This window comes from Hippichthys cyanospilos, chromosome 10 (assembly GCF_059441005.1).
Source record: "Hippichthys cyanospilos isolate Australia breed blue-spotted pipefish chromosome 10, RoL_Hcya_1.0, whole genome shotgun sequence".
NCBI lineage: Eukaryota > Metazoa > Chordata > Actinopteri > Syngnathiformes > Syngnathidae > Hippichthys > Hippichthys cyanospilos.
In genome coordinates this window covers 20,738,504-20,761,640 of record NC_142378.1, presented here as the reverse complement: position 1 = coordinate 20,761,640, position 23,137 = coordinate 20,738,504, and the positions used below count along the sequence as shown (strand labels likewise).

The following is a 23,137-nucleotide window of genomic DNA, read 5'->3' as shown; positions in this document are numbered from 1 at the left end:
AACATGAACCATTGTTAATTTCAATTGTGTAGTGAAAAGTAGCATTAGCTCACCTTGTCATTATTGCTAGTTGCGACAGGGATCTTGCAGACAAGGTTTCCAAACGCTGGTGAATTCACTGTGGGAAGCGGCAGAATATCTTCTACGGACAACATAGTCCACCTAAACCTTTGAGGTTGAAGTGGTAATCCCCTGAGCAAGAGAGTGCAATCCTTCGCGTGTTTTCTTTTCGCTGACTTCAGGTTACTATACCACCGCTCTACATGTTTTGTCAAATTACTGGTCCTATTTGGCGAAGTGGACAGCTCTTTAGGTGTCGCCCACAAAGTGCACCTAACGATTCTTTTCTCATTGTCCTTATCTCTGACGAACTGAAAGTAATGGGCTTATTATGCGCATCTTGTCTATGGATTTTTCTCTTCTGCTCTCACAGTGTTTTTAGTTGGGGAGGGGAGGGACACACACACACCATTTTCAGGCTAAAAATGCACTGTAATGCATTGCGTTATTCCCATTTGTAATGAGTACAATATTACTATTTTTGTGTGCGTAACATATAATACTACCGTATTACATCAAAAAAGAATGCATTACAGTAATTACATTACTTTTGTAATGCATTACTCCCAACACTGATATACACGTACACATATTTGGGTTGAAGGCCATGTTACTGAAAAATCCCCGGACACCCAGGGGTTAAAGTGTTAAGATTTGGTGACATGAGTCACATGACAAAATTGAAAATCAGCGGAAAATATTGGATAGCGTACATGGGATCTCATACTGTATACACATGTGCTGTTTTGTGTTATTTAATTATACAGGGGCCCCCTAACTATGTGGCTTTCCCGAAATATTTATGCTGGAAAACCAAATCCCTGTAGAATATTCCCATTCTCATTCTGAGGAATCAGTGGAACCTTCCGACTAAGGGAAACAAACATGTGTCATGGGGGGGGCTTAAAAAGTTAACATTTGTTGAAAGTTCATTTAAATGACTTTTTTGTTCATGTTTGAATGGATACAATTTTAGGTATACCTATACAATTTTATCTAATTATATAATGATCTTATTTATGGTCACTTTTCTGGGGGGGGCTTTGCCAAAAAATAATTGAGAGGCACTGATTTGCATACATAGACTGCAGCACTTCGAACCACACTGACGCATCCTTTTGTTACACACCCACACACACAAACATATCCATTCCTAGAAACCTTTAGCACATTTATACACAGTGTCAGCATGAATGGTCTGTGTGTTAGGTACGCCTTTTAGAGGCGGGGCCTTCGAGAGTGGCGTGTGGCAAGTTTTTGTGTGAGGGCTCCGTGAGGGAGCTGTGACCGACAGCAGTTCCAGTGTGATTGTTTACTGTTTTATTGTTTGTCCTGTTTAATCAATTGCTGAAAAATGGTTTTCCCATGTGCAAGGCTCTTACAGTAAGTATACCGTAAAAGCCAACAAAACCTCTGCACTAAGACACTTCGTCAACTGTTGTTTGTTTTGGCTATGTCTTTGCTTGTGTAAAACACATCGTGCTTGTAAAAGCTTGTAAAAGCTGCCTTACTTTTTCTACGTCCTAAAATCTTTTGAGTCAAAAAAGAATCCAAATTGAGTCAACAAGTAGTTGGTACAACATATAAGATTATTTTTAAATTGAAATGAGCAACCCACAAAACAACACAATTGTGTTTTGTTTTATGGGGTATTCATTTTAACCCATGTTTCTGTGCTAAATGAGATATTGGGCTAATCCCAAAATTGGGATAATAAAGAAAAAGGTTTTGTACAAAACAGTCCCACAATATTATTGATTATTGTTTTTTTTTTTTTATATGATCCAATTGGTTAAATCTAAAATCCGAAAGTTGAGTTTGGCCCTTTTAGACCTAATTTGGGCACAGACTTCACTATCAGTTGGCAGGAAATGGGGCTTGGGGCCAACCCGAAGGGGGCCTGTTTTCAAAAATATAAAATTGAAATGTTTTCATAACCAAAGCTGCTAGCGATTTAAAACCAAAATGGGCACCTACCTGATGAATATGTGAGTCTACCTGCGCAGCAGTATCAAAAAATTCAAAGCCATTCCCTAATTAATTTGGAATTCATTATGTTTTCATATAACAAAACTTAAAATGGCTGCAAAAATCCTCAGATTTTACGCTAGATTCACAAAAATCACCAAATGCAGATAATCACCTATACTGTATTTTCAGGATCAAGAGCAATATTTAACATATTTTAAACATTTTAATACTGAAGTCTATGATTTGGTTCATTTTTGATCCAATTGTTTCTGTATTTTATGTCACCTGTGATTGGCTGACAGGCAGTTGAGAGTGCCTGCGACGCCGATGAGGACACGCACAACAGAAAATGGGACGGCTAGATGAATGATTCAACATATGGCTGATGAACGGCCGGCAAACGGGAATATAAAGAAATCCCTGCAATACGAAACATATTTTCTCCACACACTGATCTTGTTATTTATCTGGCCCAAGGCCGGGCCCCAATGCTGGGTTGCAAAAGCAATTGTGCACTGCTCGCGCGTTCTCAGGGCACAAGAAAAGCTATGCTGCGTATAAAACAAAATACAATACAAACGGATTAAATAATATCTAATATTAGACCTCATCTGATCAATTAGACCAATAATATTGTTTACTGTACCATTTAGCATCGTGGCAATCATACAATAAAGTTTCACTTACACTATTCATCCAATCAAACACATTGACAGAAACGTTCCCTGCATATAGCTCCGTGCAGGTTAGCTAGCTAACAACAGTGACGTGCAGAGTTAAGATACGCAAACGCTAACCCATTTTCCTCGCGAGCAGCAACATATCCACCCACCAAGCCAAAGTAAAAGAGAAATGCACTTCTTTTAAGATGGAATGGCTGTCGGAGTATATGCAAAGAGAAGAACAAGCAGTGGTGAAAGTGGGTGAGATTTTTTTTTCTTTTTCACAACGTGGCTCGTTTATTGCCATGGTGACAAGTAAACTATACTTTAACTGTCACGTCTAAAACACTTATTGCTCAAGATATAAAAATAATAATAACAAACTTGTTGAAAACGACCAAAGATAAATTTGTTTGGCAACATTGTGCGAGTTGTCTCTCGCGCTCGCTCTCGCTCTCTTTTTCACGTGTCTGAAGTGAGGTTTGGCAGTGGCTCAGCTGACGTGCTTAGAGAGGGAGACAGGAAGAGAAAGGTTAGGGCCGAGGGGCTTGGTAGGTAGGTACTGCACGGAGTGCACGCTGAGCACATGCTCTGTCGCGTCTGGAGTGGGATCAGCCCGTCCAACTTGAAGTATTTAGTTTTGTTGTATGCAAATTTAAAATAAAGCAAGGATTAGCTGATATTTGTTAAAATAAAGCAAGGAATAGCTTATGTTTGTTTTGTTTGCAGTTACTACTCACTATTTTTGTTATGATGCAGCATCTTTGATTGTTTTTGGTTGAAATTTAATTTTGTTGCTTGCTTATTGTTTGGAGCCTTTTTAATGTTCAATAAAATAAGTAAAAACCCTTTTCTTTGCTTCATAATTGTTGCTATTTGCAGTCATTAGAGTGGAATATTTAGTTCACCAAACCATTTATCAAAATGTATGCTAAATTAGTATAAATATTTAAAAGAAAAGCTAACGTTAAAAGAGCCGTTTGAGAGCCAAAAAGAGACATCTCTTTTCACCGAGCCGATCCAAATGAACCGGATCACCGAAAAGAGACGAAAATCCCATCTCGAGTTTACTGGTATGCTTGCCCAGGTTCAAATACAATAAATACAATTGAAAAAAAAAGGTCAATCTTTGATTCAATAAAACGATAAATTTGTTTCCATAGTAGTTCCAAAGCACTTGGCAAAGGCAAACATTACGGTAAAAAACAAACAAACAAACAAAAAAAACGTGTTCTCTAATCTGCAATCAGTCTCAACTGCCCCTTTGATGCAGGCCCCAAGGCTCCTATAAAGGGCCAGTATTATGTACCTCTCTCCCTGCCTTAAAGAGGCAGTAACATAAATGTCCACTTTCTAGCTCTTGGCCTTGGTCTTCTTTTTGAAATAGTGCAGCTTGTGGAGGCATGCACAATAGAGATGCTGTCTATAACTTTCATGTTTTGATTTTTCATTGCTTCATTATATTCTTTTTTATTTTGTTTGAAACTCCACTTTCCGTCATTCATTTTTCGATCATACTTGTCCTTACTGGTGTCGTGGATGCTTGTGAAAATAATCCGAGATGACCTTTGTGGTATATTCTGGGTACATATTGACAAACACTGCATTTGTGACATTTTTTGTCTGGTGTCATGACCAGAAATTTTTGTTACGTAAAAAATGCATCTTATTGCAATAAAAATGGAGAAGTACTTAGCTTGGCTCTCCCATTTGAGAGGGATGCCAAAGACGTTACCTCAGGTAACCCTTTGTTGGGAATAGAAGCATATTTGGCAACATTTGTTTTCTCGAATAGTGATTTTCAAAGTTTTACACCAAGTAGCACCCCAAAACAATACTTTCGTAGTCCTTCAATTACCACCATCATGAGCAACGTGAAATTACAGTGATATAATTAGCCTAAATGTTCATCAAAAATGTGGTTTTAATCCTAAAAGGTAGAGAGTAAACCACCTTCCATTTGCAAATATTTTGGAAAGTTCTTAGAAATCTGTGTTGTTTTACCTCCCGTTCACATGTAATTCCACTGTCAGCCCGCTATTACTTTAAACAATGTCTAAATTTGAAGAGAAAATGAGTAAAAACAGGAAACATTTCAAGCTCAGCCTAGTCTTTGCTGAAGATTTTTGGATGAGAAAGCATCTATCTATGTATCTGTCTATCTATCTGTCTGCCTGTCTGTCTGTCTGTCTGTCTGTCCGTCCGTCCGTCCGTCCGTCCGTACATACATGTATATATCACACACACACACAGTGGACCCCCGTGTTACAGCGTCCCTGTCTTGTTTTTTTTCATGTTGCGATGTGGAATACCAAGTTTCGTCCCCTTTTAAGGTATTTTCCCCACTTTGCAACAAAAACAACTGTCATGACCTAGGGGGTTGGCTGTAGTTGTTTTGTTTTGTCTTCATCTGCAGGCGTTTATCGGTTATTGCACTCATTTTCTGTTGCCGTCAATGCCTCCATGCAACCGGACACAACAATGCTGGTCTGCTATTGGACGGCGTCTTCTCACGGAGATGCTGGTCTGCTATTGGTCGGCCTCACTTGTTTTAAAATGGCCGAATGGTAAAGCTTTGCTCTATTGTGACCGGATACAAAATCGTATTTACAGTGCATTTTACTGCTCAATTCAAACTTGAATGGGTTTGATTTGCAAAGAATGGTCCCAAGATTGCTAGTGATATTAAAGAGAGAAGTAAGAAGATGATTTGTATGGAACTGAAGCTGGAGATAACCAAGAAATATGAAGCTAGCCTAGCCTAGGCTACCCTTACTTGGGAATATGGGCGTAATAAGCGCCACTCAAAGGTAAATAAATCCTTTCCATATTTTTTATTTATGATGACGTAGCGCTTAATATACTATTTTGGTACCAATTTTTAATATGTATGTACAATTTTGATGTTTTTTTTACCTGAGGTTCTAAACACATTAGCTATTTAGCATAGGTTTGGATTGCCCGCCATACAAATTCGCCTTACGAGCCTAATATATATATATATATATATATATATATATATATATATATATATATATATATATATATATATATATATATATATATATATATATATATATATATATATATATTCAATATATATATATTGAATTGTAAAATATCGGTGCTCCATTTAGCTTGCATCCCTGCACCCGTGACGCATAATTCATACTTTCAAATCTACGTCCGTTTTTTGTAGGGAAGTTGCGTATGGCGTTATATTTGTGCCACACTTACGAGCGCGTGAAAAACAAAATTGAGCGGAGAAAACCAAACTGAGCGAGCGAAAACAGATTTTGAGCGCAAGAAAAAAACTATTGAGCGCGTAATAATAAGAGTTTGAGCGCGCACCGATGGATTTTGAACACAGAAAAAGAAATTGCTCGCTCAAAATTCCTTTTTGCTCACTCGGGATAGCCCTCTCTCGCTCAACATCTCATTCTCGCTCGCGATACTCCTCCCTCCCTCGCTCAACATCAAGTTTGGGCAACATTGAGCTCTCGCTCGCTTGAGTCGTCCTCTGCGCTCGCTCAGTTCAGCTCACACGTTACATTTGTGCCACAAAACCAGCCAATCAGAGCCTGTAAAAGCACAGTGATTGACAGCTTGGTATCCAATGAGATTGCGAGATTGAGGAGCAAATGTTTGAGTGCGGGCGGCTCGGTGCAGTTCAAATCCACCTGGCCCCGGCCTTCCTGTGTGGAGTTTGCATGTTCTCCCCGAGCCAGCGTGGGTTTTCTCCGGGCACTCCGGCTTCCTCCCACTCCCCGAAAACATGCATAGCAGGTGAATTGGACATACTAAGTTGTCCTTAGGTGTGATTGGGAGCGTGATTGGTCGTTCGTCTCTGTGAGCCCTGCGATTGGCTGGCAACCAGTTCAGGGTGTCCCCCGCCTACTGCCCGAAGCCAGCTGAGATAGGCGCCAGCAAGCCTGCGACCCATGTGGGGATAAGCGGCTATAGAAAATGGATGGATGGGATGTTTGAGTGCCAGCGACACTTCTCTTATCGCTCAACAGACAGTCGCTTTGCCCAAATGCTCTGCGTCGCTAATATTATAGAGAACTACCATTTGCAAAAAAAAACGAAAAGCAGCGCAAAGAATTTGCTTGAACTTAAAGCATGTTCACGCAGTGTGAGAGATTACAAATGTGTGGCCGGAGAATGTTGGTCAGATAAATGATGGAGTTGATGAAAAACGGTAACATTCAATTAAATATTCGTCTGGCAATGACAAAATATCGAACCGTGGTCTGAAAACTCTCTCTTGATGCAAGGTTCTGTGTATTAAATCCGCTTTAATATCGATGGGATTTCGGATATACAGACACCCCATGTTTCTCAGCTCAACAGCAGGGAGGAAACGTATAAACTCAAGAGTTTATTTGATAAAGCCTGCCAGCGAGCAGGTTAGGTTCACAGAATAAGTTACAGTATAGCAGTACCAGACTCAGAGTTTAAGTTACCTCTCTTTCATCTCAGGGTTAACAAAGTCAGAATTTTCATAAGACACGCTTTCTTGAACGGAACCCTGGTTTGTTGGCTTGAGTTACCACTGTAAGTTAGTGCAGCTATGCTCATGCTACTTTCATGCAGCGTTTTTGATATCGTTTAAAGAAGGACGCTAGCAGTATATTGAGCTTAAGTGTGAACAAGAAGGGAAACCAATCGAACTTTCCCCACTGTCCAAAAATACAAAGTCAGCTGTCTGGGAGTTTTTCGGCTTTTGAAAATGAGACTCCATTGACATGAAATGATAAAATCCACATTGTGCTATTTATTACTACTACACATAATAGATGAACGATTGATTTGAAATAAAGAACTATCCCTTGATGGCAGTTAATTTCAAATTTTATTTTTCAAAATTTTTTTGTGCATTATACTATAAACGTAACAGTTTATATAATCTACAAAAATGCTATTTACCAAAAGATTTTGAATGTACTGTAAAAATTTTACAGCTGTCATTTCAATACCGTGATATTTTTGTTATCATAATTAGTTATCATATTTAGGTTATCATAACGTCAGATTCTGATATCCTCCCATGCCTACTCACAAATATCAAAATAATTCAATATGTTACAGTTATAAATGATAATTCTCCCGATATGCTCAGGGATGAACAACAAACTAGCTCACTTGAATGCTTTGAACATACCATTTAGAAGCTCACTTAAAAATGTTTAAAATGTTTATTTTCATCTCTTGTTTGTCATAAATACAAAATATTCATAATTTTCATTTGGACAACATTTTTTAAATGTTTGTTTAATCCTGTTTTTAAAAAAAAAAGAGTTATAAAATTCATAGTACCTTCAAAGAGTAGCGGTTGTCCACATGCTATTTTTTCGGGAAAAGACGTGTTTTTTATGAATCAAAACAAAACAAAAAAACAAAACAAAAAAACAAACAAAAAACAACCCCCCCCTCACTTACCCTTTTTTAATTTGTCTTGCAAAACAGACTGAAGTTCTGTGATGATTCTTTGCACATCAATTGATTGAAACAGAAATGCGTTTTGCTTGAATTGAATCAATTTGAATCTTCACAAGGATGTAGCTTAGATCCGAGAACTTTGCAGCAGCTGTGCGAACCACTATTAGCCGCAAAACATGCTGCCATAGATATTCTTTAACTGATGATAATAATAAACATTTGATCAATTGTTACAAAAACAAGTCCATGTTTGACAAACACTGCAAGAAGTGGCAACTCCGAACATAGCACTCATATTATGACAAAAGTACATACCGTAAGATGACTGGAAGTTCCCGCAAAGGCATTTGGGAATGGAATTTATCATAAAAGTGAGACACATGGCCTGGATCAAGTACTTGGGCCATTACCACGTCAGTCATTTCACATGACGTAAGACTTGCTTTTTGTCTTGAGCATTTGAGTTGTTTATTATCGCTGCACTGTGTGCTTTTAACACCAGAGGTCCCTGCTGCCTTTGGTAAACCACATCTTTAAAAGCTCATCAAATCTGACAAAGGACGTGTTGAAAGAAAAAGCTCTTGGGTGTTGTAATTACAACTCACTTTAACATATCTATCTATCTATCTATCTATCTATCTATCTATCTATCTATCTATCTATCTATCTATCTATCTATCTATCTATCTATCTATCTATCCATCCATCCATCCATCCATCCATCCATCCATCCATCCATCCATCCATCCATCCATCTATCTATCTATCTATCTATCTATCTATCTATCTATCTATCTATCTATCTATCTATCTATCTATCTATCTATCCATCCATTTTTTTTACAGCCGCTTATCCTCACTTGGGTTGCTGGTTCCTATCCCAGCTGTCTTCAGCAGTAGTTGGGGGACACCCTGGTGACTGGTTGTTAGCCAATCGCAGGGCACACAGAGAGAAACAAGCATTCCCATTCACACCTAAGACCATTTTGGAGTGTCCAATATACTCAGAATGCATGTTTTTGGAATGCGGGACTAGACCGGGGTGCCCGGGAGAAGACCCATGCGAGCATGGCGAGAACATGCAAACTCCATACAGGAAGACCAGGAGGAGCTGGATCTGAACCTGGGACCTTCAAAATGTGAAGCAGACGTACTGAACTAGTCTCCCACCGTGCCGCCCCCTCTTAGCCCATTCGTCTCTAATGTTATTATATGATATTTTTAGAATAGATTAATTGGAAGAAGAAAAAGTTGGAAATGGCCAATAAGAAAGGAACTTCACAGTGTATGTGATGAACATGTATATCACGTTTTCAGGTAAAGTACTGAAATGAATGTACTTGCACCTTATTGAAGTGCACCTGTTTGTTTTTGTGCATATAACTCATGCATGGAGTTTGCTCTACTGTATTTTACAGTGCAGTATTTCTAACTAAGTAATAGGGTCCTTTGAGAATGGACCCTTGGGGAAACCCCGCCCCCAAACTGACATCCAATCACTTTGTGATATGCAAACGAGCTGTTCTTAAAGATGACTTTGGAGCGCCAACCGTGACAGACCGTCAAGAAACTTCACCCCGCTAGAGAAGGACGCCTTTTTCTTCAAAAGAACAAACAAAAGTCGGCTATCGATCCTCTAACCCTACCAGAGATTCAACGGAACAACGTTTTAATAATATGGGAAAAGAAAACATACGTTTTTTCACGGCTTGGATACTTTTAGGAAAAATCTTTGCCACTTTTGGTTCTGACCCTGATCTCACCACCAACTCTGTATTTGGTAAGATTGACTAAATCAGAACTTTTGATTTTCTTTTTCATTCCACTAATGTATTATAGCCACCATCCTCATTATTAATTCTCAATTATAATGCTTGATTGAATTTAATGTGGCCGTTTGCCCGAGAATAACACCGTTAAATGCTTAAAAAGTAGACGCCTGCAGTTCTGCAGAGCAGGTCATAGTAACCGCTATGACCATTCTCCATTATCATATTTGTTGCTTTTACAGGATTACGTTAAACCTGCAAATTATTAGAATATTTAAATAGGGGGATGAGGTTTAAATAGTAAATGTCATGTTTTCATTTAAACGTTTTCATTTAAACGTATTTAAAAAAATCATTTCATGAACAGAACTTTGGAAATGAACTGATCTAGGGTCGATTTCTTTGGATTAAATTTGTAAAAAAAAAAAAAAATCAATTTGGCGAAAGAAAGGTGAATGTGCTTTAAATGCAAAAGGGGGCGACAGAGTCTTTCTTTTACGCACCTGTCTGCAAGGTTAAAATTAAACGTCGCTGGGAATAACATGGAAATCGTTTTTGTAGTTGGTGTCGTTGTTTTACAAAAGTAATAAAGGTATAATATGTTTAATTCATAATAACTTAAAAAAATGTATCTGAGTATTTATGCACTGTGCAGAACTTTGGTACCCTGATGATCTCTTATGTCAGTGTGCATTCGTGCATGTGTGTGTTGCAACAGTGAACAGCAGTGTCACCCCCACCTCCCCACTGGCCACCACCACTGAGTGGCTCACCGACTACACAGACATCGTGTCCAAATTCTCCCTGCGCACGGCTGACATTCCAGATGAGGACATGTGCTATATTGTGGCCGGGAGGTCCGACACCATCCAGGAGTGTGAATTCAATGCGCAGACGCAAACGTTTGTCATTATCCATGGCTGGACGGTGAGTGCACATTAAAAAAACAAAAAAACAAAGACTACTCTACCCCAACAAGTGGAATGTGGGTCTTGTTGAGGTTTGTATGGAAATCCATCCATTGAAGCCTATCCCCAGCTGACTTTCAGCAAGAGGAGCACACAAAGATGAACAACCAATCAGGCTCCCAATATACACACACACACACACACACACACACACACACATATATATATATATATATATATATATATATATATATATATATATATATATATATACACACACGCACACACACATGCACACACACATGCACACACACTCCTGTGTGGAGTTTGTATGTTCTCCTCGTGGGTTCTTTCTGGGCACTCCGGCTTCCTCCCACACTCCAAAAACATGTATGGCGGGTGAATTGGACATAATAAATTTTCCTTAGGTGTGACTGAGTCTGTCAGGGTCAGGGTGTCAGGGTGTCCCCCGTCCATTGCTTGAAGCCAGCTGGGATATACACCAGCAAGCCTGTGACCCTTGTGAGGATAAGCAGCTCTACAAAATGGATGACTCTATATATATATATATATATATATATATATATATATATATATATATATATATATATATATATATATATATATATATATATATATATATATATATATATATATATATATATATATATATATATATATTTTTTTTTTTTTTTTATTTGGGCATCTAACCTTAGCCATGCACTTGTATGTTGAAACTTAATAGGTAACAGGCATGTTTGAGAGTTGGGTTCCCAAGTTGGTGTCGGCCCTGTACGAGCGTGTGCCCAGCGCCAATGTGATCGTGGTGGACTGGCTTACACGTGCCAACCAGCATTACACAACTTCCGCAGCCTACACCAAGCTGGTGGGCCGAGATGTGGCCAAGTTTGTCACCTGGATACAAGTGAGTTCAGCAGTGTATTCAATCATGTATGAATATGAAATCATTCATTTTAGGGTTGTAGGGGTTTTTTATGTTTGTTTTTCTTTTTTGCATTGGCACAATTTAATTTCAAGGAGATCATTAAGTCTCCCACTATGAAGCAACTGATCCACCCTACCAATGTCACCCAAATCTTATCTTATCACAGAATGTGTCTTAGTCTATCTTTATTCAATGGTAACATTAATTGCAGGAAATAGTTTTGTGAAAAATATGTATATTCACAAAAATAAAGATAAATGTTTTCTTTATTTTATTCTATGGCAGTAGGAACAGTTCCATTTGGACTTATATGGCAAAAAGAGACAATTGTTTTGGGAGGAGACATAATGCCTCATATTTGTGTTTGTTTGTTAGCCCGCTAGCTAATGTATAGAATACACTGAAAGATGTACAATGATCATTCTGAGACAACAGGAATGGTCCACTCCAGAACATCATTGTGCTTGTTTTGTCAAAATTCAACTTCTCAAAATTCATAGTGCAGTGTCATATTTGTTCTTAGTTTTGTTAGCCGGCATATTTTCTAATAGAAAGTGAAAAAAATCATTTGTGATAGCAAGCTTCTTCCTGCTTATGGACACTGATGGAAAACCACTGGATTGAAATGCGGCAAATTCTCACAATTTTTCCCAAACATTATAAGAACTAGAGCTTTGTATATTAAATCCTCAGCATATGTTGCACCCCCCCAATTGCACATTTTGTACAGAGCCTAACCTAATAAACAACAAAACAAAATGTGATCAAACAATACATTGCTTTTAGAGACTTGTAAGACAAATAATGGACTAGTGTCAGAATTCCAAATAACTCTATGCTCCTTTGACCAATTAAGAGATTATTCTGTGTTTTATAATGCCCTTGTTATCATGCTTTCCTACAAAGACATTTTACAAGCATCTTTTACGAGGATCAGTTTTTAGCTAAGCATTACATATGTTTTCAAAAATGTTGCAGCGAAGACAATCATTTGCCTTACTTTTGCATGACTTAGTTGAAGTAGTTGAAGACGTGACATAGTTGAAGTTTATTTTATATCTTTTAATCCCTTCTTTATCCTATTACGAACAACAATACACAGGGTCTTTCTAAAATGATCCTGCCAGTTATTACTTTGTAATTGTCACGTCAGCATGTGCGTATATTTGGTGTAATACAGTCAGCATGATAGTTGTTGTTGTTGTGACCGGTTCAGAAAGAGCTGCTGCTACCCTGGGACAGGATCCACCTGCTGGGTTACAGTTTGGGGGCGCATGTGGCCGGCATTGCCGGGGACCTCACTGACCACAAGATCAGCAGGATCACAGGTAAATTCAGCATAGAATTCAGGAGTTTGTCATTACACTGTGCCACACAATAAGAGCTATGATGTTTTGTCATTTGCGTCCCAACTATATTGCAGAGGTTTTACTCATAAAAATTGATATTATCATATGCCACTAACAATTCTGCACATTTTGATAATCAGGTTCAGTGGTGTCTCTAGCATGAAAAGTTGAGTGAGGCACCAGAGTGGGCACGAGCACCAAAACCTACACAATAGATTCTTTTTCAATTCAACAACACACTTTTTTTTATTGATAGCTTTACAAATTAAGCCTATGAATAAAAGATTTAAAAGATTCCAAATGAAAGATTCACTCACCAGAGTTGTTCACTTCTTGAATAGGAAGGATACATGTCAATGTTTCATCTGGGCAAACTTGTCAAAGACCCATATGTCAAAGTTCAATAATCCATTAATGACTTAATTTTCAATCGAAAACATACAGTCGCTGGTGGATTTAATCTCTGCTTGCCCATTGAGTTTTTTGTAAATGTGTTGATCCTTTTTATGGTTGAAACATTTTTTTTTTCTGACTCAATTGCTGTCATTGGACTTGTGATGATAATTTTGAGCAGTGACAAAGGATCAGATCATGCATTATCATCAACTGCCGCAGAGACAGGGTGTTGCCACTATGCAACTCTGAGCGACTGGACAGCAGATTTTAGTTGTACATTGAAATTCAGCACATGGAAATGATTTGCTGAACTTTCTGAAAAGTGTGCTGTTCATGAGCTGTAGTGCTATAAGGTGATCACTTTTGCAAAATCTCTCCTCGTCTTAAGCAAACCACGGCATCACAAGCTTCATTCATACAGTACCTGCTGCTGTTTTCCTCTCCCTCTTGAAAGATGTCATCCTCTTTTTCTATCTTTGAATCCGTGATCTTGCCATGTACGTCAGCATGTTTTGTTTGGTAATGTCGCTTCACATTCAACTCTAAAAACAGCCACTGTCTCTTTACAAATGAAGCAGACACAATTGTTCCGTATTTCAGTGAAGAAATAGTAATAATTTCCACTCATCCTTGAACTGTCGGCCCTCGCAGTCAACTTTCCTCCTTTTGTTGATTGTCGCCATTTTAGAAAGTTTATGGCTCATACAGTCAATTACTCATATACTAATTTGCTGTTCCTAATTGAGCCTATAGATAGCAGCAATTAGCACACACACGTAACAGCACTGCTGCCCAATGTATTCATTCTCCATGCGGGCCAGACGTTACTGATTTTTCGACGGAGGCTGCGGGCCGGATGGAAATTGACCACGGGCAGCATTTGGCCCCTGGGCCGGACTTTGGACATGGCTACTCTAGAGAGAAGACAATTATTTTGAGCCTGCAGTGCTCTACTAGCGCCATCTGATGGCCCAAAAGGCCCCAAATGCAGAGATGCCACTGATTAGGTTCAGGGTTAAGGTGTTAATATAACACTGTCCTTAAATCAGTGCTTCTAAATTGTATTTGGCCAAGCCCACCCTAGGAAAGATAAAATGTATTGTGCCCCCCCACACACACTGAATGCGCTGACTATAAAAAAAATATTATCCATGAAAATTGTGTAAGTATACCTAAACCTGTATCCTTTTTAACATTAACAAAAGAAAGTAGCTATATAAATCAACTTTCAACAATTATTAATTATTTTTAAAGAGTTTATACGGGTTACAGCTTACTCTAAAACAGAAAAAAGTAAGTGCATCAAAGTGCCTGAAACAAAAAAAATGAGGAAAAATTCTTATTGCAATTACACTTCACATGACAAAACATCTTTTCCCTGAGGTCATCCGCGCCCCTCAGCATCACCTCGTATCGCTTAGCTGGAAGAAATATTTTAAGTAATTCTGCAATCATACCAATAGAATATACAGTAATCTGTTGGCTACAACATTCCACGTCTGTGAATGTAAGCACATGCCCTATTCGTGCCAGCTAGTGGGCCCATTCTGTATTTTACCAGTTGATCCAGCTTTAAAATCTCGGACCCGCTTCGTTGTCTATTTCTCTGCACTTAAGTGTTTCTCCATTCCAAAAAACAAAACAAAAAATATGTCAAAACAACTGCCAACGTTGTCTCATCCGATGTGGCCACATTGCAGGACTGGATCCCGCTGGTCCCACATTCGAGCATGCCGACGATCAGAACACACTGTCCAGAGACGATGCCCAGTTTGTGGACGTCCTGCACACAAACACCCGAGGCTCGCCGGGCCGCAGTATCGGCATCCAGAAGCCCGTAGGCCACATTGACATCTATCCCAACGGGGGCACCTTCCAGCCAGGCTGCGACATCCAGAACACACTGCGGGGCATTGCGCTGGAAGGCATCAAGGGCCTACAAAGTATGTACGCTCCCCACTCGTGCTTGCTGGCTTTGGCTTAACACCATAAGCTTCTTTATTTTGAACTTACAATGTGCAAATGTTGACATATTGAATGCTATATGTGCTACAGTTCCGGCTTCAGAAAAAAATGAGACACGGCTTAGAGGGTTTTCCAATAAAAAACAATGACGGTGGCGAGGATATTCATTTAACTATGCAAACATTTTGGCTTCTCACACACAGTCACATGTCTGGTCTGGGGCGTGTTTTGGCTCGCACTGAGATGAAAGTCTCGTTCCATGATGTGCCACTTCCTCCGTTAATTGTACCTATTGACATTGCACAGATATTTTATTATTAATTGGTTGATGGTTTTATCGATTTATTTTTGTTGAGCACAATGGAAGATTTAAGAACAAAATAGAAAAAAAGAATGAGCAAACAAAAAAAGGTTTAGCGCAGTTTACATGCCTCAAAAAGAGTAGGAAGAATAACAAAACCTTTATAACCAGGTTATATTTTATTCGCTGGTCATGACAGATTTGAACTCTTTAAAATCTGTGGAAGTATAATATCTCAAGAGATGCAATTCAGCAAAAATCGTTCTTGTAGCCAAACCTCAACCCCAAAACAACTTTTTCATTAAGCTTACAATTAATCCTGAGGCATCATCCATCATAGTTTGAATATAAGTTTTCAAGTCCAGTGTAGCTCCAAACACCAAATTGATCCTTTGCAAACAAAAGGCATTCCCAGCAGAACTATTTGCCAGGGTTAGGGTCCCTGGTAGCCCAGCAAAGTCCATCTCATGCCCCTGTTCACCCAGCCAGAAAAACAGAAAAGACGAGCTCACGCCCTTGCTAGCCGAGCCAGAAAAATGGCCGTTCATAGTTTGTTGATTGGAAGTGGCGGACGAAACACGTTCCCCCGCCCGTAATATGTTTGTTAATACCTACTCTACGCCTTTGATGTGGATCAACCAAGCCACAAACCAACAGCTTGGTTGCCGAGCATAGTACCGCCTTCCTGCAGTAAGCATTTAATCACATCACGTTCAAAGTGAGGCCTCTAGATGGCGATCTTATGACTCGATTGGCTATTACAGCTACATACTTATATACGGGCTGCTCACATATCCATCTGCGCTTGCTCAAAAGCCCGCAACTGTTGCTGCGAATGCCCAAGTCCCTAGCTGGGTGCAGGAAGATTTCATACTGCCTGGCAACACAATTTAGCTGAATTATAATAGGCTATAATCTCCAACTTAAAACTACAACACTGGCAGGAGCGTAACCAAATGGATATAATAAAACACGAAAAGAACAGAATATGGAAAATAATTTTACATATAAAAAAATGTATAATATATACATTTAGTAAAAATAAATTTAAAATGAAGTTAACTTTCACTGTAGTTATAATTTTTATAGTTTATTATACTTTTGATAATGATGCCAGGTTATGTTAGGCCAGCGGAGAACGCCTTGCTGGCCCTGATGGCCCACCACTGAGCTATATATATATATATATATATATATATATATATATATATATATATATATATATATATATATATATATATATATATATATATATATATATATATACATACATATACACAGAGAGAGAACACTGAGGATGTGCAACACTGTGAGAGAACACACACACACACTTTGATTCGACACAATGTACCTACCAAAACTGAGAATATTTACTGCTTAGAAAATAAAATTCAGAGTATTTGGACAGTTTAGAATCAATTACTTTTTGTACCTTAATAGCAAAACAAGCTCACGTGCCATTTCTCTTGTCCATATTGTATCACTAAATTTAGAGGCATCTTCCTTCCCTGGCAGAAGTCTGCTTTTTCTTTTTTTCACTCCTTTTCCCACTTTATGTTTTCTTGATGTTTTCATTTTTTAGATAATATCTTATGCTATTGCTGTAGTTCAAACTACAAATATACAACAAATTATGACAATTATCTCTGGCTTTGTGCTATTTGTAATAACCCGTATGTTCAATGTGTGTGTGTGTGTGTGTGTGTGTGTGTGTGATATGCAGACATGGACCAACTAGTGAAGTGCTCCCATGAGCGCTCCATTCACCTGTTCATCGACTCGCTGCTCAACACACAGCAGCAGAGCATGGCTTTTCGCTGCAATTCACGCGAGGCTTTCAACAAGGGCCTGTGCCTCAGCTGCCGCAAGAATCGCTGCAACAAGATTGGGTACAACATCCACAAGGTTCGCATGACTCGCAGTGCCAAGATGTACCTCAAGACTCGGGAAATGATGCCCTACAAAGGTAATTGCTGGCAAAGTGTAAATTTTTTCTCTTTTCTTACTGCAAAGTAGGGCTGCACAATTAATCAAATTTAAATCACAATCACCATATTGGCTGCCATGATTAATTAAGCTTCGACATTTTTAACATTTAAGAAGCTGGATACATACATGTCAAATCAAGCACTTTCAGTTGTCCGGCCACAAGTGTGCAAACGCAAAGTCAAGACTTCATTATGCTTAAGAAATAGCAAGCGAGCAAATCCTGCAAGAAGGGTACATGGAGAACAGTAAAACACATCCTGTTTAGACAATGCGCACACTCACACAGGAGCTGATTTCGACCTCAGCTCACACTCAGACGCTCACCCATAAATCTACCAAAGTTGCATGCCACACAACACACAAACACTACAATACAGTAAGTGCAGTGTATGTGTTTGATGTTTTTCTGTGTTTTATTTGAAGAAGTTATAGCACAGGGGTCAAACTCCAGTTCTCATACCCTGCATGTTTTGGAACCCATTTCGCTGAAACACACCTGATTCAAATGATTATAATCATTTTCAGGCTCCTATAGAGCTTGCTAATAAACTAAGCATTGGAATCAGATGTGTTGGGGGGAGTAAATCAGAAAACATGCAGGATACCGGCCCTCAAGGACTAGGGTTGGACACCCATGAGTTATTAGAATGATTTTAAAGCTTGACATTTGGTTATGAGAAACTTTTTATTATGGTCTTTATTTGGCGCATATTGCATATTTCACCTCTAGCTGTGGGTTTAAAGTGTTCATTGGCATTTAGCTAGACTTCACACTTATTCATAAGATGACAAACTTCCACTATTGCCCCTTAATATGCTTCAGCAAATGAAGTATAAATATACTACTGTCAACATAAACATAAACCATGAGTTTTAGCAGTCAATATTGGCCACCATTCAAAAGACATGAACTGCAAGTTGTCCACTAAATGATTTCACGCACTGCATACACTCACTCACTACCGCAAGCTGCGAGTGTTCAGGAGCTGACACGAATAGATATTTTCAAGACTGGGGGTTGGCACAGAAATAGCGGCAAATAATATGCAAACGAAAAGTTTATTTCAGTATCGTTCACCGGGTAATGTAGGAATATGCATTGAAAAGTATTATGTTCATATCTACTGTTGAGCAGAAAATCCGCTTCCTTTCATAATGATACAAAAAGTTGCATTAATGCTTTCCTTATTTTAAATGGCAGGAGATAAATATGTGGAATGATTGAAATTTGCGAACTCCTTCACGTTTACCAATTGTAATGTCTCACTCGCATGTCTTTGCAGTTTTCCACTACCAAGTGAAGATCCATCTGTTCAGCAAGGAAAGCTTGAGCTTCACTGAGCAACCCATTAAAATTTCCCTGTATGGAACCCATGGAGAGAAAGAAGACATCCCGTTTGTCCTGTACGTATCTTACACTTGATTATGTACAGTACTTATGTTGATGAAAACTTTTGTGTAACTTTTAAATTGAATCACACTCAAGATAAATGATGACATTTTAATAACAAATGAAATGTAAATAACAAAACCCACCTAACCCCACAGACCAGTCATGAACGGCAACAGCACACTGTCCTTCCTCATCACCACCGACGTGGACATTGGTGACTTGATGATCGTCAAACTTCGCTGGGAGAAGGACACTCTCATTAGCTGGTCAGACTGGTGGGGCAGCAGCAAGTTCTCCATCCGAAAACTGCGAATCAAGTCTGGGGAGACCCAGTCCAAGTAAATTCCTTTACTTCAGTTCTTCCCACTAAATTAGTGAATCAAGACCAAGGTTGTTGCCGTTATGAAGACTCATGAAACAACTAAAACAAAAGTTCAAAAAGCATTATCATTAATGACATAAAACAAAAGTGAAAATGCTTTTCAAAAGAATGAAAACCATTTAATACTACATCTAAACCACAGGTGTCATCTGCCCCGCAGAAAAATTAATCAACAAATACTCCGTATTTGAAAAAACACCAAATAAAACCAAAACTAATCAAACCTTAACTAATGCATTTAAAAATAATAACAGTAGTAACAACAACAACAATAATAATAATAAACCTGGTCTAACTAATTGGCTAACTAATGGGCCTAATTAAAAGGACTTCAGATCAGATTTGCATTTTAGCATGTGAGTTCCCCAATTTGTGAATTCTTCAAATTATGAGCTGTCACTTGTCAAAACAATCTAGAATTAAGTACACATATTTATCGTGGCAGGATGCACAAAAATGTCTCAAATAAGCATGCCCAAATTCTAATCGGAAGTCTTATCACTTTGAGATCATTTGGTTCACAGGTTAGCAAACTACAGCTGTGGATATTGTCCAAATGAGCCTGATCGGAAATATGGAAGGGAAAATAGACCAATGTTTGCCAACCTTTTTTAGAACCAAGGCATATATTTTACATTGCAAAATAAAATAAAAAAATCTCACGCCACATGACTTAACAAGTTCACAAAATGTATACTCATGATTTGCTCTCAAATTTAGTTTTGATTAAATTATCCAGGGTGTATGGGTGATTTTTTTTTAGAATTGCCAAGGTTTTTGTCATTTCATGTAGCATGGTATCAAAGTTTGATGATCATTTCACGCCTCGGCCATGAAAATAGGAAGTGCGAGTTCTTTCATTAATGCTGGCGGTTTGAATGAATTTCATTATTATTATTGCAGGGTGATCTTCAGTGCAAAAGAAGCAGAGTTCACTGACCTGGTCAGGGGAGGAGAAGATGCAGTGTTTGTAAAGTCTAAAGAAGACAAGCTGAATCGTAAAGAGAAACTGTAAGTTTGAGAGGAGACAAGATCTATTTTGTGATGAATTCTTGTGTATTTTTACAACCTGCACTTTTCTTTATCATGGGTATTTATTGTAACTGTGTATTGATACATTTTACATGGGATTTTTTTTTCCATTCTTCACTTTCACCTCGAGCAGGGGTGTCCAAAGTCAGTCTTCTAAGGCTGCTTCCCTGGGTGTTTTTGGAAGTTGCGTGCTCGAACACACCCGATTCAAATGATGGGTTTCTCAGCAATCTCAGCAGAAGCTTGATACCAATTCTGATCATTCGAATCACTTGTCTTGCAGGATGGAAATGTCAACAACTGTGTAGTGTAGCGTAGTTCAACAACTGATGTCTTTGTGGAAATATTGACCCAGTCGTTTTTTAACGCACCTCTCGAAATGCAGATGTATTTGGACGTTTAAGTTTTTGACATCTCCCTCTTTCTGCAGCATGCACAAGTTGAAGACGAAGGGGAGTCTGTTTGGACAGAACGATGCTTGAAAATGCAGTTGAACACACACATCGACGAGCATCATCATGGTCACCATTATCATCAAATGTATCCAGCTCAACATGCAAAGCCAAAGAAGGACAAAAGCACAATGCTGCATGGCAAGTGGAAGAAAGCACACACCATATGCAGGATGAAGCTGGACTTTGGAACGAAATGTTACACGATTACGCCCGCATTTTGTATTTGTACACATTCTCTTTTCAATCATTTGTGTATTCTTACTGTATGTTGTTTAACCACAGTTACTGTGCCTGTATGAACTTTGAATTATTGCTTATCTGAGTGTTTCGGGGTGACAGGCATGGTTTAGGCACATTTTTGTAGTGTTTGTCTTAAAATTGCAAAAGATTATTTTTCTTAGTCCCTTTGCCTAACTACTAACTGCCTACAATCAGTAGGGACCAAAGAGTTTTTGACTATCTACTGAATCACATTGGTTTTGTAAATAGCTTATTACAAAATCAGTGTTTTATATTTGGAATTCTGATTTATGTTCATTAGATTTGTTTGAATTAAGGTTCATGTATCACAGGTCACTTTAAAACGATTAATTCTTCCATGCAGACATTAGAAAAGAAAATTAATAATTATGCTCAATTGGGATTGCAGCCTTACTTTCAAAGGCCACACAAGTCACATGATTGTCGTAAAAAAAATATACATGCATGTCAGTAGAGTTTGTGAAGGACCATCCAACACCATAGCCATAATACATCTCAAAATACACAGTTTGTATTTATTGAATGTACATTTATATATTTGTATATTAAGCTGTAATATATTTTCTCATTGCCTCATCATCTGCATTTTTTTTTTTATTATACAAAGCCATTCTGTGATTATTCTCTAATGCTGTTTGAATGAGGGGTCCAACGGGTCTCCCTGCCTGCTGTTGAACGCATTTATCAACTGATTTGCAGCGCACTGTATTATGAAAGAGCCTGGAGTGGTTGAATAAAGATTAAAAAAAGGACACATTATGACTGCTCATGGTGCTTTTAATGGACATGTTAAGTTGAAGGGTTTCCATAGCGGAGGTAGGGCCGAAGGGGAGAAAGGAGCGCCCAGAAAAATATTCTCAATAAGGCAAAACAAAACATGAGTAGATCAGTAGGATTAATACTAATTAAGAAAAACTCCCCTCAAAAAACAATAAGTGGCCATGAGTAGATCAGTAGGATTAATACTAGTTATGAAAAAGTCCCCCCCAAAAACAATAAGTGGCCTACGCATACAGGAAGACAAAGCAACATGATGTGACGGGGACAAAAATCAGACAAAGATTGAAAAAACCAGGGAAGTAAATGCAAGCCATTTAACAAAATAATGAGGCACCCCTGGACAAGACAAAAATGACTGGGGGTCATTTACACAAGAGGGGTCAACACGCCTGGAAAAACACCTGCCACCTGGGGGGAAAAATGATCCCAACATTCAAGATTGAATTTTTATGTCAAATAATTACATATAATTAATAAAAATAAGGGGAATTCTTTGGCCTATTCTTGCATACGGTTTATTTCGGTAAAAATGAAATTCTGCACATGTAGCTCGTTTCAGTTAACAACTAAGATTGTAAATGATGCAAAGGACTGCTTTCTCCTTTGTATTTGGTAATTCCTTATACCAAGACATGATTCCCAGGAGGCTTGTGAGTGCATTTCCATCCATCCATCCATCCATCCATCCATCCATCCATCCATCCATCTATTTTATATTGCCGCATATCCTCACTAGGGCCAAAGTCCTGCTGATGCATATCTCAGCTGACTTGGGGCAGTAGGCAGGGTGCAACCTAAACTGGTTGCCAGCCAATTTCAAGGTACACCAAGAGTAACAACCATTCACCCACCCAATCACACCTAAGGACAATTTAGAGCACAAGTGTCAAACTCATGGGCCGGGGGCCAGTTCTGGTCCATCACATCATTTTACCTGGCAGGCGAAATGCTAATTATTATTATTATTCAAGTTGTCTTCAAATTTTACTTTTTTTTAAAGCTATCAGTACCCCTTTTTTGAAAAGTTTTTAGTGGCCTCCGACTTCAAAATGTTTCTCACAGGAGTCAAACTCAAG

The 23,137-nt window shown here is 38.5% G+C and overlaps 1 protein-coding gene across 1 annotated transcript; it reads left to right on the top strand.

The window, feature by feature from the left end:
- Nucleotides 1-9,702: 9,702 nt before the first annotated feature.
- On the top strand, nt 9,703-22,035 carry lpla (lipoprotein lipase a). The gene is made up of 10 exons (XM_088425287.1): nt 9,703-9,915; nt 10,623-10,831; nt 11,558-11,737; nt 12,975-13,086; nt 15,204-15,446; nt 17,493-17,735; nt 19,042-19,162; nt 19,307-19,489; nt 20,437-20,544; nt 20,996-22,035. Exons 1-10 carry the CDS (start codon nt 9,813-9,815, stop codon nt 21,045-21,047), a joined length of 1,554 nt encoding a protein of 517 aa, XP_088281413.1. The 5' UTR covers nt 9,703-9,812; the 3' UTR covers nt 21,048-22,035.
- Nucleotides 22,036-23,137: the final 1,102 nt, after the last annotated feature.